The sequence below is a fragment of the Rhinatrema bivittatum genome, chromosome 9, assembly GCF_901001135.1.
Source record: "Rhinatrema bivittatum chromosome 9, aRhiBiv1.1, whole genome shotgun sequence".
In the NCBI taxonomy this organism is placed as follows: Eukaryota; Metazoa; Chordata; class Amphibia; order Gymnophiona; family Rhinatrematidae; genus Rhinatrema; species Rhinatrema bivittatum.
The window spans coordinates 50,037,930-50,053,352 of NC_042623.1; the positions used below are offsets into that span (position 1 = coordinate 50,037,930).

The following is a 15,423-nucleotide window of genomic DNA, read 5'->3' on the forward strand; positions in this document are numbered from 1 at the left end:
TTAGAAAAGTTACAGAGAAGGGAAACCAAAATGATTATAGGGAAATTGTTCCATCCCCTTTAAGAAAGGCTAAAGAGGTTAAGGCATTTCAGTTTGGAGAAGAGACAGCTAAGGGAAGATATGATATAGGTCTATAAAATGAGTAAAGTGGAACGGGTAAACGCACATTGGTTGTTTATGCTTTCAAAAAGTACAAAGACTAAGGGACATTCAATGAAGTTACTAAGTGATGCATTTAAGACAAATAGGAGAAAATATTTTTTTACTCAACGTATAATTAAACTCGGGAATTTGTTGCCAGAAGATGTGGTGAAAGCTGTTAGTATGGCTGGGTTTAAAAAAGGTTTACAGAAGCTCCTGGAAGAAATGTCCATAAAACATTATTAAGGTGGACTTTGTGAAATCCACTGCTTATAACTGGGTAAGCAGCATGGAATTTAATCAACCTTTTGGGATCCTGCAAGGTACTTGTGACCTGGACTGGCCACTGCTGGAAACAGGATACTGGGCCTAATTGACCAGAGAAATTTGCAATACCTGGCGCTCACCGCCACAGTTGGGAACACTGGGGTTAGGCACACGACTTGCCTAAGAATGCACTCCAAAAGGCCCTGCAGACCGCAATCACTCAAGGCCTGCTGCTCTGCTCACTGCTGCTTTTTTTTTTTTTTTTTTTTTAATAAAGAACACCAGAGGAGGGAAAGACAGAGCCCCATGACCAGTCTAAAAGGAAGACCTGGAAAGCCCCTTGGTCCAGACTCTGCTCAACCGAGAGAGGGAGACAATGCTTTCACCTCAGGAGGTGCCTTAGAGTCTGATCCATGCTATGCTCAACTGAGGGAGATGGGGGACTGGCTTTTCACCACAGGCGCAGCCCTCTAAAAAATTTTTTTTTTTTAAATCCAGCCTTAGCACAGGATGCTCGCCTACCATCTGCTGGAGACAATACTAGCAAGCTGAGATCAACACGGATGCATATGAAAGGGTGAACTCAGGGAATCTTAATTTCTCTCTCCATCTGCTGGGGGTGGTGGGCGCAATAATAATCCATCTGTCTGAACTGATTTGACTAGATAAATAGGAAATGTGGTTTGTTTTCCTAAGCTATTTGGGATTCCAATATATATCTAAACCACTACATAAATATTCATTCACCTTCTATTTATTACAGTAAACATTTGTAAATGGATGCATGGGCTCTATTTCACATGAATAAGAAAAGCAGTTTGTTCAAACCCCCTACCAATATTGTATTGCATCATCAGGTAGTACTTACCTCCATTCTAGAACATAAGATATGCCAAACTGGGACAGACCAAAGGTCCATCAAGCCCAGTGTCCTGTTTCCAACAGTGGCCAATCCAGGCCATAAGAACCTGGCAAGTACCCAAACTTTAGATCACAAGTTATATTGATTATTAATTCCTCTAGGAACCTATCCAAAGCTTTTTTAAACCCAGTTACACTAACTGCTGTAACTACATCTTCTGGCAATGAATTCCAGAGCTTAACTATGCGCTGAGTGAAAAAGAATTTTCTTCGATTTGTTTTAAATAAGCTACTTGCCAACTACATGGAGTGCCCCTTAGTCCTTCTATTATCTGAGAAGTAAATAACCGATTTACATTAACTTGTTCAAGCCCTTTCATGATTTTGTAGACTTCTGTCATATTCCCTCTCAGCCGCCTCTTCTCCAAACTGAACAGCTCTAACCTCTTTAGCCTTTTCTCATAGGGCACCCATTCCATGCCCCTTATTTTGGTTGCCCTTCTCTGTACTTTCTCCAGTACAGCTATATCCTTTTTGAGATGCAGTGACCAGAACTGCACACAGTATTCAAGGTGCAGTGTCACCATGCAGTGATAGAGAGGCATTATGACATCCTCCATTTTATTTTCCATTCCCTTCTTAATAATTCCTAACACTGTTTGCTTTTTTGATCGCCACAGCACACTGGGCCGACAATTTCAAAGTATTATCCACTATGACAACTAGATCTCTTTCCTGGGTGGTAACTCCTAAGATAGAACCTAACATTGAGTAACTACAGCAAGGGTTATTTTTCCCTAAATGCATCATTTTGCACTTGTCCATGTTAAATTTCATCTGCCATTTGGAAGCCCAATCTTCCAGTTTCGCAAGATCCTCCCTGCAATTCATCACAATCCGCTTGAGATTTAACAACTCTGCATAATTTTGTGTCATCCGCAAATTTCTTCACCTTACACATTGTACCCCTTTCCAGATCATTTATAAATATATTACAAAGCACTGGTCCAAGTACAGATCGCTGAGGCACTCCACTATTTACCTTTTTCCCACTGTGAAAACTGACCATTTAATCCTACTCTGCTCCCTGTTTTTTAACCAACTTGCAATCCACAAAAGGACATCACCTCCTATCCCATGACCTTTTACTTTTGTCGATCACCTTCTGAAAATCCAAATACACCACATCTACCGGTTCACCTTTGTCCACATTTATTCACCCCTTCTACAGCATTTTACACTATTTTTTTTACATTATTCACACAGACCAACCACATACACAAGTATTTGGCTTTATGTTCCAGAACTTATACAATATACTTGCATTATCAAAATTAAACACTGGTCAAATTTCCAATTAATGCCAACAAACACATTAAAACAGAAAGCATTTTGCAGCCTTAAATTTTTTTTTTAATATTTTACTGCTGCATTGCATTTCTTTTTTTGCTTTCTGCTGGGATTTGCATTTCAGTTGATAAAAAGCTAGCATTACAGCCTCTCTCTCACTGCAAAGACATTACACTGCTCATGAAGCTCAGCAGGCTAGTCAATCATTCAGTTTGTCTCTTTGTGACTGTACCATAGAGGAAGGTGAAAGTAAAAAGCTTGCAAAAGTTATCAATGGTTTGAATTACAAAATTCAAGTTGCCAAAACTACACAGAACAAACAGCAGCAATTAAGGGATACAGGAACCCAGGGCAATAAATTATTAATGAGAGCATAAAGGGAACCAGGTACATCTTAGTGGTGAGTGAGGCCAACAAAAGCAAGGGGTCAAAATACATTCCTAATAGATTTATACTTCAACACATTTACAGAGGAAATTAAGCCCAAAAAGACCCCCACTTTGTAAGAATATAGGTCTTAATAAAAGACATTTTCCTATTTTACTTTAGAAAAAAAGATTGTTCCATGTAATGTGGATTTCTACCGCTCCCCCCATTTAAAGTGGACCAAACTGCATTGAAGCTTTTTCTTTTGTTTTTATAACACTATTTTTAGGAGTTGTCTTGTTATATCGATGTTTTCTGTATACGATTTTCTTGGTTGAAATATTTTTAATTATTTAAATTTAATAGAACTGGAAAAATATTTGTTTGCAGCTGCTCTACAGAGGAAGATTAAAGTAAAGGGAGATCTAAGAAGGAAAAGTGGAGCAGCAACAAAGCAATAGGTTGAACCAGGTCAATTCTGAAATCTTTTCTGTTGCAGCACAACTTAAACAAAGTCATTCCATTTTACTAAGCTTTTGCCCTTAAGCTCTGGCCTGATAAGATAAGCTGCTGGACATGCTCAAGACCCATTAAGACTGTACCAACCAAAAAATCATAAATTTCAAAGTGACTAATTGATTTAACATACTGGAAAAGGGATTCAAAAGTCACTATTATTATACTATGATGGAATAAAATCTGCCTGAAGAGAGACTTAATTTGACCTATATAAAAGAGTGAGATAAGGCTAAGCATCACTTTCTAGTTCTATACAAACTTGGCCACATAAGATGGATTAACATACATGCCATTTACCTTTAAAAGACAAGTCACTCCAACAATGTAAATCTTGCAGAATTGTTTTTGAATAAAACCTAAAACAAGTCTTAACTCAGCAATAAAAAAAAATAAAAATTGCAAGAATCCCTCAAAGATATTCTGCCTACTTTCTGGTGCCTGATCCAGATCTTTATATTTGTATCAAATGAAGACCTTTATATGGCTAGAAACCAGAACTAACCCATTTGGATTGGCAGAATCAGGATTCTTTTACATAAAGCATCTTCTGTGCCACATGGGTATCTGACACTGGGTATTCAGATTTAAGATTCAAAATACTTACAAATCTAGGATTCTGAACCAATTACCTTATTCATGAGTCAGGCAGATTATTTTAGACATAAAATAACTAGCTGAAGTTCTAAAGACTTTCAGTCTTTCTTTGCATGACCTTAATGAGGGGATGGTTTGAAAAAGAAAAGTTTAATAGGCTATCTTCTTGCCAACAAAATACTGCAGCTGGATAGTCAGGAATGATTTCTAGCTTTAGTGAACAGGGTCATGAGTGCTCTGCTCAGTTCTAGTCTGGTAAGACAGCACATCAACCTGGTTAGGTTAAAAAGCTGTGCATACCTTCCAGAGAAACTAACCTCTTCATATAAGTTATTTTGCATCCACCTCCCCTCTAGCCCACTTGCTATCCCCTCCATTAAATATCAGTAGGATGCATCCAATTATCTGGCACACAGCCAAGTCAAAAATTACATAAAATCATTTCTTCTCCTTAGTGAGCACAGTGCTATATTTATCACTCTAAATACACACAAGTATTTCACTGACGTTGGACAAAAATTAGCCTTTAAATATCCCCTATTATTGCTGTAAATGAGCATTTAAACTCTGAATATGGTAACAGTAAATAACAACATGCTGATACTTACATCTTGGTTATCACAGCCTACCATCTCACCATAGGATACCTGAACAAAACAGAAATTGAAGGGATTGGTAAACACACAAATAGTCTCCCAGAGATGGCACACTAAAGTTGGGACCATAAACCCACATTTTCAAATGAATGTGAAGAGATGTGTTCTTGGAAGATTACCACCTTTAACACAATTGCTGAGTACTATCAAAATCACCCCAAAATAAAATGTTATACTTAAGAAATCCAGAAACTTTGATAAACCTAATTTATTATCTTAGTGACAAAAATCAGGATAGAGGAAAGAACACGTCTCTTCCTCTCCATACTCACAACAAGATTTAAAATGAATTATGAGCCTTTTGACATCAGATTCCTCCTTTTCCTTCAGATTTCCAACTCAAATTGATCCCAATTAGGCTACGGTGACATAAGCTTCATTTACAACTACTTGGGATTGTTCCCCATTTTTATTCCCTCAGCTGCCTCCTCCTATAACCCAGCGGTTATAATGACAGTCCTTGGTAGGATGCCACAGAGTGAGGCTTTCTTCAGAACCTGGCACACATGCACCCTGAATTCCATTTATAGGGCTCACTGTTGTACGATGGCTGGGATTCTCTCCCTCCCAGGAACTACAAACACTGCCTCCATAGCACCCCCAGTCTCTGCTGACCCGAGAAACAGAAGCCTAGCTAAGAATGGAACTGTCTCATATACATAGCAGGGCATACTACTGCCACTAGGTCATCAGCTTGACTATCAAATATGACCCTTTTTGAATGTAAATTAACCTGAAAACAGGTCTAATGAATTTAGTACTCCTGAAATGTTCAGATCTGACATTACTAGAAACAAAAAATCTCCCGTATTTACCCACAGAACACAAACAGCACAGGCAATAGCTGTGTAGGCCACCCCCTTTTTCCCTCCAAATGTTCTGCAACTGCCAACTTCCTCAATTCAGCTTGAGGGACTATCTTTTTGGATGAGAGTATAGTTGTAAAAGCATGGTTATTAAATTACTGCAATCTCTCCTGAGGCTTCCAAGAATAGTACCAAATTGTAAGAGCATATTTAATAATGTGAACATTTTGCCCAATGAGAACTGAACTGAGGCTGTCTGCAAATTCCTTTCAGATGAGAAAGGCTTTCAGGCACTTCCAACCTGAGTCAGATTTGATCCAAGGACCTAGGCTCTATCCAAAGCGCAGCACAAAGCCTTGTCAACACAAGTTGTACAGGATACTCTGTCAAAATTCAACAAAGAATTTTGACAGAGTATCCTGTACAACTTGTATTGACACCCAGCTATGACACTGGGGGTTAGCTCTATCAATTCTTGTGAAAAAAGGGCCATGGGGGGGTGTCATTCACGGCCACAAAAATAAACACGTTTATAATATGTAATCGAAGATGGCACAGTCTGCAGCACAGTGCTCCCAACCCAATGCTGAAGCATTAGCTTTGCATAGACTTTGAGAGAAGAATGTATCTACTGAATCACCCACACCACTTAGCCCCAGCACCTAGTGCTCCTTGGACACCTCCCATCCAAGTATTTGGCAAAAGAAAATTACTTTAAATTCAGGAAAACCCCATTACTTTCTGTAGTGACAATGTGCATCCAGATAAACAGCCTGAATGAATACAAATTGTTTGAAAATATTAAATTTATTATATAGTATTTTTTAATATAAGCCTTCATATAGTACCACTACTTTGCAAATTTGTGCTTTAAATATCATTTCGACAACCCAGATACATAGCTACCTCCCTTGTAGAAAGTCAAAATGGTCAATTTTAAAAAGCTATAATATCTGAGCATCTACCTGATTGCAAATACAGTAGCGTGGTTCATTTGGGTCATACGTCCAGTCAACCTGACTGCTGGAATCAGACTCTGGTATTGATGCTGTCTGCTGTGACAGTTCATGTGCTAATGCCGATGAAGATGAACAAGATGACAAAGAAGATGAGGATGACTGTTGACTTGAAGACTTGTTGTTGCTTCTGAGAAACAAAGAAAAATGTTAATTATTCAATACCACCCTTATTTAAAGTCAGCAAACTGGCTTAAATTTAAACAGACTATCCTAACATAGGACTTTAATTCGCACTCAAAAGCATGACAAAACTAATCATCATTATACTAATTATTTATTTATTTATCGAGTTTTATATACTGTCGTTCAGTTTCACCATCACAATGGTTTACAAAGATTTGATGTAACAAATTTGCTAACGGATCTTTAGGTTGTTAGTCTTAAAAAGCATAACGCAGATAAAATTAAGTAATAAAATTTTTTTTTTAACACATTGTAGGTAGTTAGATAATATCGAATGATATTTAACAAAATTTCCAAAAAAGGTTCCTGTGGTTGTTTATCTAGATCACTTCTTTAAGTAACAGTCCGATGATGATTTTATAAAAATGAATTGGCACTCTTAATTGCAGTCAGGGGTAGATTTGTCTGCCAGATGAAAGGTTATTAAGGTATGCTTTGGTGAACAGCAAGGTTTTAAGTTCTTTTTTGATTGTTTTTGAGTTTAGCTGTGTTCTAAGTTTGATTGGGAGTTCGTTCCAGAGTTTGGGACTACTAGGGTTATGGCTCTCTTTCGAGTTGCTGTCAGTTGTTTGGATCGAGCAGGTGGGGTTTTTAAAAGCCCTTTGTTGGCTGAGTGTAGGTTTCTCTTTGGTGAGTGTAGTTTTATGGATGCACTTAGCCAATTTGTTTGATTTTCATACATTGTTTTGTGTATAATGGATAGTATTTTGTATTCTATCCTGGATTTTATCGAGAGCCAGTGTAGAGATATAAGAGTGGGAGTGATATGGTCGTGTTTTCTGAATCCTGTGAGTATTCTTGCAGCTGCGTTTTGGAGAATATGTAGTGGTCTTATGGTGGTAGTAGGAAGGTTGAACAGCAGGGAGTTGCAATAGTCCAGGTTAGAGAAGATGAGCAGTTGAAGGACCGTTTTGAAGACGCTGGGGGAGAGGAATGGTTTTAAATGTCGAAGGGTTAGGAGCTTGCGATATCCTTCTTTGATTTTTGAAGCAATGTGGTTCTTGAAGGATAATTCATTGTCTATGATGACTCCTAGGTTGCAGGCATGCTTGATGAGGGAGATTACAATTTGTTGGTTCATTAGCTTGAATGATGGCAATTGGGGGTGTTGTTCTTTCTGTCCAGTATAATTATTTCAGTCTTCTCAAAGTTTAGGATGAGTTTCAAGTTGTTTAGTAGTTGCTTTATTTTGGTTAGGTACGTGGCTGTTTTTACATGTGTGTCTTCAAGAGTGTTGTGTATTGGGATATCATCCGCATATATGAAGTGGGTTAGTTTCAGATTTGCGAGGAGGTGGCATATTGGGAGCAAATAAATGTTGAAAAGTGTTGCGGACAGAGCGGAACCTTGTGGAACACCGGTTTCAAGGTTTATTTTCTTAGATATTCCAAGTGTCAATCAATGACACCCTGTTCTTTGTGAAAGATAGGATGAGAAGCATTTTAGTGTTTTTTCTTTAGCTCCTATTTCTGTAAGACGGTCGATCAAGATTGAGTGGTTTACTGTGTCAAATGCGGCAGAGATGTAAAGTAGGACTAAAAGGTAGCTGCTGCCGTTTTCAAAGCCTTTGAGTACGGTGTCGTTTAATGAAAGAAGTAGTGATTCTGTGTTCAGGTGTTTCCTGAAGGCGAATTGGGTAGGGAGTAGAATTTTGTAATCTTCAAGGTGGTCGCTGAGTTGGGAGTGTACGACTTTCTCGATGATTTTAGCAATGAAAGGTAGGTTTGAAATGGTCGGTAGTTCAGTGGGTTTTCAGGATCAAGATTGTTCTTTTTTAGTATGGGTTTGACAATTGCTGATTTTAGGCAGTCGGGATAGATTCCTTCTGAGAGGGATAGGTTAACGATCTTGGTTATTGTTGGTTCGATATTCTTGATTGTTGTTATGGGTGTGCAATCAATAGGGTGTTTAGCTGGGTTCATTTTTTTTATAATATTTTGGATTTCCATTGAAGAAGCTGTGTCGAAGTTGGCTAGCTAGGATGAGTCTTGCTTTTCGTTTTTGGGTCTTGAGAGTTGTCGTTGAGGTTGTTGTTTATGAAGTTATTTATTTTTTCATAGAAGAAATCGGCGAAATCGTTGCTTGTGAACTTGGATGGTGTTGGTATTTGGTCACTGGAAGCTTTTGTTAAGTTTTTGACGATAATGAAGAGCATTCTTGGGTTATGCTGGTATTTGTTTATTTTGTTCGAGTAGTAATCTTTTTTTGTTTGGTGTATACGTTTTTTGTAATCCGCTAGGTGTGAGCGGTAAGTATTAAGTAGTGAGACTGTTTTGTTGTTTCTCCATGTTTTTTTCTATCTTTCTAAGTTTGCGTTTGGCTGATCTGATTCTATCATTATACCAATGGTTTAGGTGTTTTGGATTTTTGATAGTTTTAGTTACCAAGAGGTTTATCATGTCTGATACTGTTTTTGTGATGCTGGGCCAGGAAGCAGTGGCGGTTTTAACGTTAGCACTAACAAACATAGACCTATCTATTTTTTGATTTTCTTGGAGTGTCTCGTTGCAAAAAGCTGGTCGGTATGAGATGGTTTTGGGTGGGTTCTTTATTGTAGTAAATTTGCTGTTAGAAGACAGATTGGTGTGAATTATTGAGTGGTCTGACCATGGGATGTTCGTGATCTTTGTTTGGTGGGTAGTCCAAGTGTTGGTATTGATGAAGATGAGGTCTAGGGTGTGACCTGCTTTGTGGGTTGGGCCATTGATGATTTGGTTGAGCCCAAGGGATGATAGAGCATCAGTAATTAATTTGCATGTGTGAGAGTGAGTGTAATACGATGGGTTAAAAAAAATTGCTCTCAGAACAAACATTATGCTGTCCTGTCACTTTTTAAGCTGGGGACTTGTTTTTTAAGCAAAAAGCTGTTTATCAGTAGGGCTTACACAAGTGGTTGTGGGGGAGAGTAGCTTGTCTGTGCCTGGGACCTGATTCAACAAGAGGAGGAATGCCTGGCCAGCAGCCCTACAGAAAGGTTCCCAAGACCCAGGTGCTGGCTCATCTACGCACACACACTTGTTTACAAATCCCTATAAAAGTTCAGGGTTCTCCGGTGGGAACTTGGAGCCTCACCTGTGCACTGACGAGTGGCGCAGGATCTTTCCCGTTGAAGCTGTGTGCTCCTATTTTTCGATCGCACTGGGGGTTCCCTGACCTGATGCTATTTTTCGGTCGCACTGGGGTTCCCTGACTTGATGAGTGGCAGGATGCTGATTTGGTATGTATTATAGTCACGGGAAATGAAGTATGTGTGCTGTAAATAAAGCTATATTTTCATTACTGTATATCTCGTATCTTGTATCATATTGTGTGTGGTGTTTAGTACGATGCAGGTCTGCCTACCTCCCATTCGGGCATCTTGTTACAGTGAGGGATAGTGTCAATATGAATATTGAAGTCTCCTAGTAAGATGATGGGTTTGTTGAGTGATAGTTTGGATCAGAACTGTTCACCTCTTATAAAATTCTGCTTGACCAGTGAATTAGGGGGGGGCAGTATATGAGACAGATTTGTAGTTTTGGTGAGTCGAATAGTGCAATTTCCAGTGGTGTTAGGGTGTTGGTAGGAAGAAGTTTCATCTTTAGTTCTTTTTTGATGATTAGCATTAAACCTCCAACTTTCTTTTTTGGTCTAGGGACTGAAAATGTTTTGTAGTTAGGGTTGTTAATTTGGTTGATCAATACATGGTCAGTGTTTAACCATGTTTCATTGATGGCTAAGAGGTCAGGCTTGTGGTCGTCGAGCAGGTCAGAGATAATGGGTAGTTTCTTTATTATAGATTGAGCATTAAAAGAAGGAATGATAGTGCTAAGTGACTAGTGTATGTTTTAGTATTAATGAGCATGGTATTTGTGTGTTGGTATTCACATTTCTTCATTTATTTTTTTCTTAATACGATCTGATAGTTGTCCATTTTGCAGTCATTTTGTATAGCTTGAGGTGGTGGTTGCTGTGTTGGTATTCTTCCTTTCATATGCATTGTGGCACTCAGATTTGCACAAAGGGGCATGGCCCCTTTGTCGCACACCTACGGCGTGCAACGCCTAGATGATGCTGTCCTTTTCTTGGTGCGGGCGCCTCTGGATGAGGTCACCCGGTGGACGGTCCTCTTCTCACTGGAGGCCCCAATGGTGAGCTGGATGGAGCTGTGCCCACAGAGCTGGCACCGGTGTCGCGGGGGCGCTTCGTGCCACGAGGGCGCCTGGACGGTGTTGCTTCACGCCGCGAGGGCACCTAGTTGGTGTTGACCTCCTCCTGGTGCGGGCGCCTCTGGATGAGGTCACCCGGTGGGCGGTCCTCTTCTCACCGGAGGTGATTCACATACTTCCTTTGAAGACATCTACAAGGAGCAGGGTTCATGCATTGCTTTTAATATTTCAACATAATGAGATTTCACAGCATGTATTCCATAGTTGGCACACTATACACAATTTCAGCATCTCTCTATGCTGAAAGAGTGCATCACATTTTTACAGATTGCTTCAGTTCAGCTTGCTAATCTATTAAAACTTTCTGAAGATGCAAAACGTGGATAAAGGTACACTGGTAGATGTAGTGTATCTGGATTTTCAGAAGGCATTTGATTAAGTCCCTCATGAGAAACTCTTCAAAAAATTAAAAAGTCTTGGGGCTGGAAGCTATTTATTTATTTATCGAGTTTTATATACCGTCATTCGGTTTCATCATTACAACGGTTTACAAGTTTCGATGTTTAGCAATGTATTTCCTATTGTGGACTGATATCAGGTAGAGGATAGGACATAAAGTAAGACTAAATGTTCAGTCTTCCCAGTGGACAAAGTTCAACAGTGGTACACCTCAATGACCTGTACTGTATATTCATTAGTGATTTTGAAAAGGGAGCAATAAATGAGGTGATCAAATATGCAGAGACAACATTATTCAAAGTAGTTGTGAAGAATTGCAGGTCTACCTTGCAGGAAACTGGCAAAAAACTTAATGCGGACAAGGGAAAAGAAATGCAAAAGGGGGAAAAAATATGAACTATAGGTACATAATGCTGGGTTTCATATTAGGAGTTACCACCAGGTAAAGGATTTTGGAGTCTCAGACAATATATAAAAATCTTCAGTTCACTGGATAGCAGCAGCCATAAGAGCAAATAGAATGTTAGGAATTCAGAAAAGAATAGAAAACAAAACAAAACTGGAAATATAATAATGTTTCTGTATCAATCCAAGGTGAGGCCACATTTTGAGTATTAGGTGCAGTTCTGCTTGTCCCATCTCATAAAAGATATAAGATTAGAAATGATAAAGAAAAGGGCAACACAAATGAGAGAGAGGATGGATTGGCTCCTTTGTGAAGAAAGGCTCAACAGTTACGTTTAGAACACAACAAGGTCATTTGGCACTTTAACTTAGTTGTAGACTCAGATAGCATTATATACAGAGCAAGAGCGAATTTACATAAAGCTATTTGGATTGTGTATTTAAAAAATGGCCAGTCATAGATATATTTTGACAATTCTGTAACCCGTTATTGGTTTAGGGGTTGGAAATGTATGAAGTGTAAACCCTATAACACGTCTTGTCAGTAAAATTATCTGAGAGCGCACCTCTTACTGGTGTCTTATGTGGCACTCTGTCAATCTCTCTACATAAGGCATACCTTATATTAATTTTAACATTTAATAGAGAATGGAAAAATTACTTACCTGATAATTTCATTTTCCTTAGTGTAAACAGATGGACTTGGGTCCCATGGGTTATGTGCTCCCCTGCTAGCAGATGGAGACTGAGTCAGGTTTCAAAGCTGACTTCACCCTAATTCCCCTGCAGTGATCTCAGCCATTCAGTATTCTCTTCAAAAACTATTGTGGACATATTATTGAAGAACTTAATTAGAATCTGGTATAACTTGATTAAAAATTGGAGACTGCAACTGTACTCAACCATCATAAGAGCTGAATCTCAGCAATACCATAGATGCTCTGAACTAGGGATAGGGCAATGACTTACCCATAATCACATGGAATCGAGATTCACCTCATGGGCGATTCCTTGGCGCCTCTCCTGGGCAGCCATGGGCAGGATGCTGAGCCATCTGTCTACACTAAGGAAAACAAAATTATCAGGTAAGTAATTTCTCCATTTCCTAGCGTGTAGCCAGATAGACTCAGGACCAATGGGCTGTACAAAAGCTACTCCTGAATGGGGCGGGAAGCTGTCTGCCGTCCGGTTATCACCGCCATCGCAAAGGCTGCATCCTCTCGGGCCTGGACATCCAGACGGTAGAACCTGAAGAAGGTGTGTAAGGAGGACCACTTCGCTGCTCAACAGATGTCGGTGGGAGACAGGATACTGCCTGGGCCCTGAAGGGTTAAAGGCTTCCCTGCCTCTACATAAGCTCTCTTGATTACTTCCTTGATCCAGGACCAATGGGCTGTACAAAAGCTACTCCTGAAAGGGGTGGGAAGCTGTCTGCCGTCCGGTTATCACCACCATTGCAAAGGCTGCATCCTCTCGGGCCTGGACGTCCAGACGGTAGAACCTGGAGAAGGTGTGTAAGGAGGACCACTTCGCTGCTCAACAGATGTCGGAGGGAGACAGGATACTGCCTGGGCCCTGAGGGGGTAAAGGCTTCCCTGCCTCTACATAAGCTCTCTTGATTACTTCCTTGATCCAGCGAGCTATGGTAGCTCACGAAGCCACTTCGCCCTGTTTCTTTCCCCCATGAAGAACAAACAAGTGATCTGTCTTGTGCACCGGTTCTGAACATTCCAGATACAGCACTAAAAGTCTACTGATGTTTAGATGGCGAAGAAGGTGGTAGTCTTCCATGTCCTTGCATCTATCCGGGGACGGTAAGGAGATGGATTGGTTTGGGTGAAACTCCGAGATTACCTTTGATAAGAAGGAGGGGACGGTGCGAAGCTATACTGTTCCTGGAGTAAACTGAAGGAACAGTTCCCGACAAGACAGCGCCTGTAGTTCAGAGATGTGACGAGCAGAGCATATTGCCAATAAAAATACAGTCTTTAATGTTAATAAGCATAGCGACAGACTGCGCAATGGTCTGAAGGAAGGCCCTGCTAGGAAGTCCAATACCAGGTTGAGGTCCATAGGGGGACCAGCTACTTTAAGGGTGTTCGGAGTTGTTTTACCCCTTTTAGGAAAACGAGCCAAGTCTGGATGCGCCGAAAGACTGTTTCCATTCACCTCGGCCCTAAAGCAGGAGAGGGCTGCCACCTGGACCTTCAGGGAGTTGAGGGACAAGTCTTTGTTTAGGTTGTCCTGTAAAAATTCCAGAATCATGGGGATCTTGGGCGTTCACAGGGGTATAAGTCCTCCTCTGGCCAGGTCGTTGATCCCTTGGGAGCGCTGATATGGTCTACAACTGAAGAACCTGGGAACCTTCGCATTGCGAGATGTGGCCAGTAGGTCGATGGATGGGAGGCCCCAGCGATCTACTAGAAGCTGGGGGCTCTGGTCAACAACATCCATTCCCCCTGATCCAGGCTTTCCCTGCTGAGAAAGTCTGCTCTGACGCTATCTTTTCCCGCAATATGGGAAGCTGAGATCCCTTATAGATTCAACTCCGCCCATTCCATAAGGGGGTCTATGTCCAGAGACACTTGGTGGCTTTTGGTCCCTTCCTGGCAGTTGATGTAGGCAAACGTTGTTGCATTGTCTATCATCACGTGGATTGCTTGTCCCTGGAGCCTGTGGCTGAACTGCAGGGCATGCTAATCTGACCGCCTGCACTTCCAGGTGGTTTATGTTCCAGCTCGCCTCTTCCTCAGTTCATTGCCCCTGGGGTGTCAGTTCCCAACAGTGAGCTTCCCACCTTTGGAGGCTTGCATCCGCTGTGAGGACGATCCAGCTCGGTGGGGATAGGCTTACACCCTTGCTTAGGTGAACTTCCTGTAGCCACCACTGGACCCGAGAGCAGACTTCCATCAGTAGGTGGAGGCGAATCGAGTAGTCTTGAGACAGTGGGTTCCAACATGACAGCAGGGAGTGCTGGAGAGGCTGCATGTGTGCCCTCGCCCATAGTACTACTTCCAGGGTTGATGCCATGATGCCGAGGACCCGAGATAGTCTCAAACCCTGAGGTGCATTGTATTCGTCAACCGACGCACTAGGTCCATCAGTTTCCTTCTCTTCGAGGGAGGAAGACCCTGTCCTGCTTGGTGTCGAATCGGAACCCCAGGTACTCTAAGGACTGGGAGGGCTTGAGGCTGCTTTTGTCCATACTCACAACCCAACCGAGTTCCTGCAGGAGAGAGTTGACCCTGCTGGTCAAGTGGAGGCTCTCCCCAACGACTTCGCCTGGATCAGCCAGTTGTCCAAGTAAGGCTGCACCAAGATCCCTTCTTTCCTCAGTGCCGCCGCCATGACCACCATAATTTTGTAGAATGTTCTGGGGGCGGTTGCCAGGACGAAGGGCAACGCCCAGTACCGCAAAGTGCAGAAAACGCTGTTGGTCTTGACGGATTAGAATATGGAGGTAGGCCTCCGAGAAGTCCAGGGAGTTTATGATGGAGCGAAGACTTTCCATCCGGAAGTGAATTATCCGCAGATGACTGATGAAGCTCTTGAGATCCAGGATGGGTTGGAATGAACCCTCTTTCTTGGGCACGATAAAATAGATGGAATAACGCCCCGTATTTATTTGGGGTATAGGTACCGGAGTTAT

At 41.2% G+C, this 15,423-nt stretch overlaps 1 protein-coding gene across 1 annotated transcript in view; it reads right to left on the minus strand.

Annotated features, from left to right (window-relative positions):
- Positions 1 to 15,423, minus strand: part of ING3 (inhibitor of growth family member 3) — a 67,872-nt gene that overhangs the window by 8,952 nt on the left and 43,497 nt on the right. Inside the window, exons 10-11 of the mRNA XM_029617105.1 lie at positions 6,526 to 6,706; positions 4,707 to 4,745 (exon numbers count right to left, since the gene is read on the minus strand). Coding sequence (XP_029472965.1) covers positions 4,707 to 4,745; positions 6,526 to 6,706 — 220 coding nt within the window. The remainder of the gene's footprint in view (positions 1 to 4,706; positions 4,746 to 6,525; positions 6,707 to 15,423) is intronic.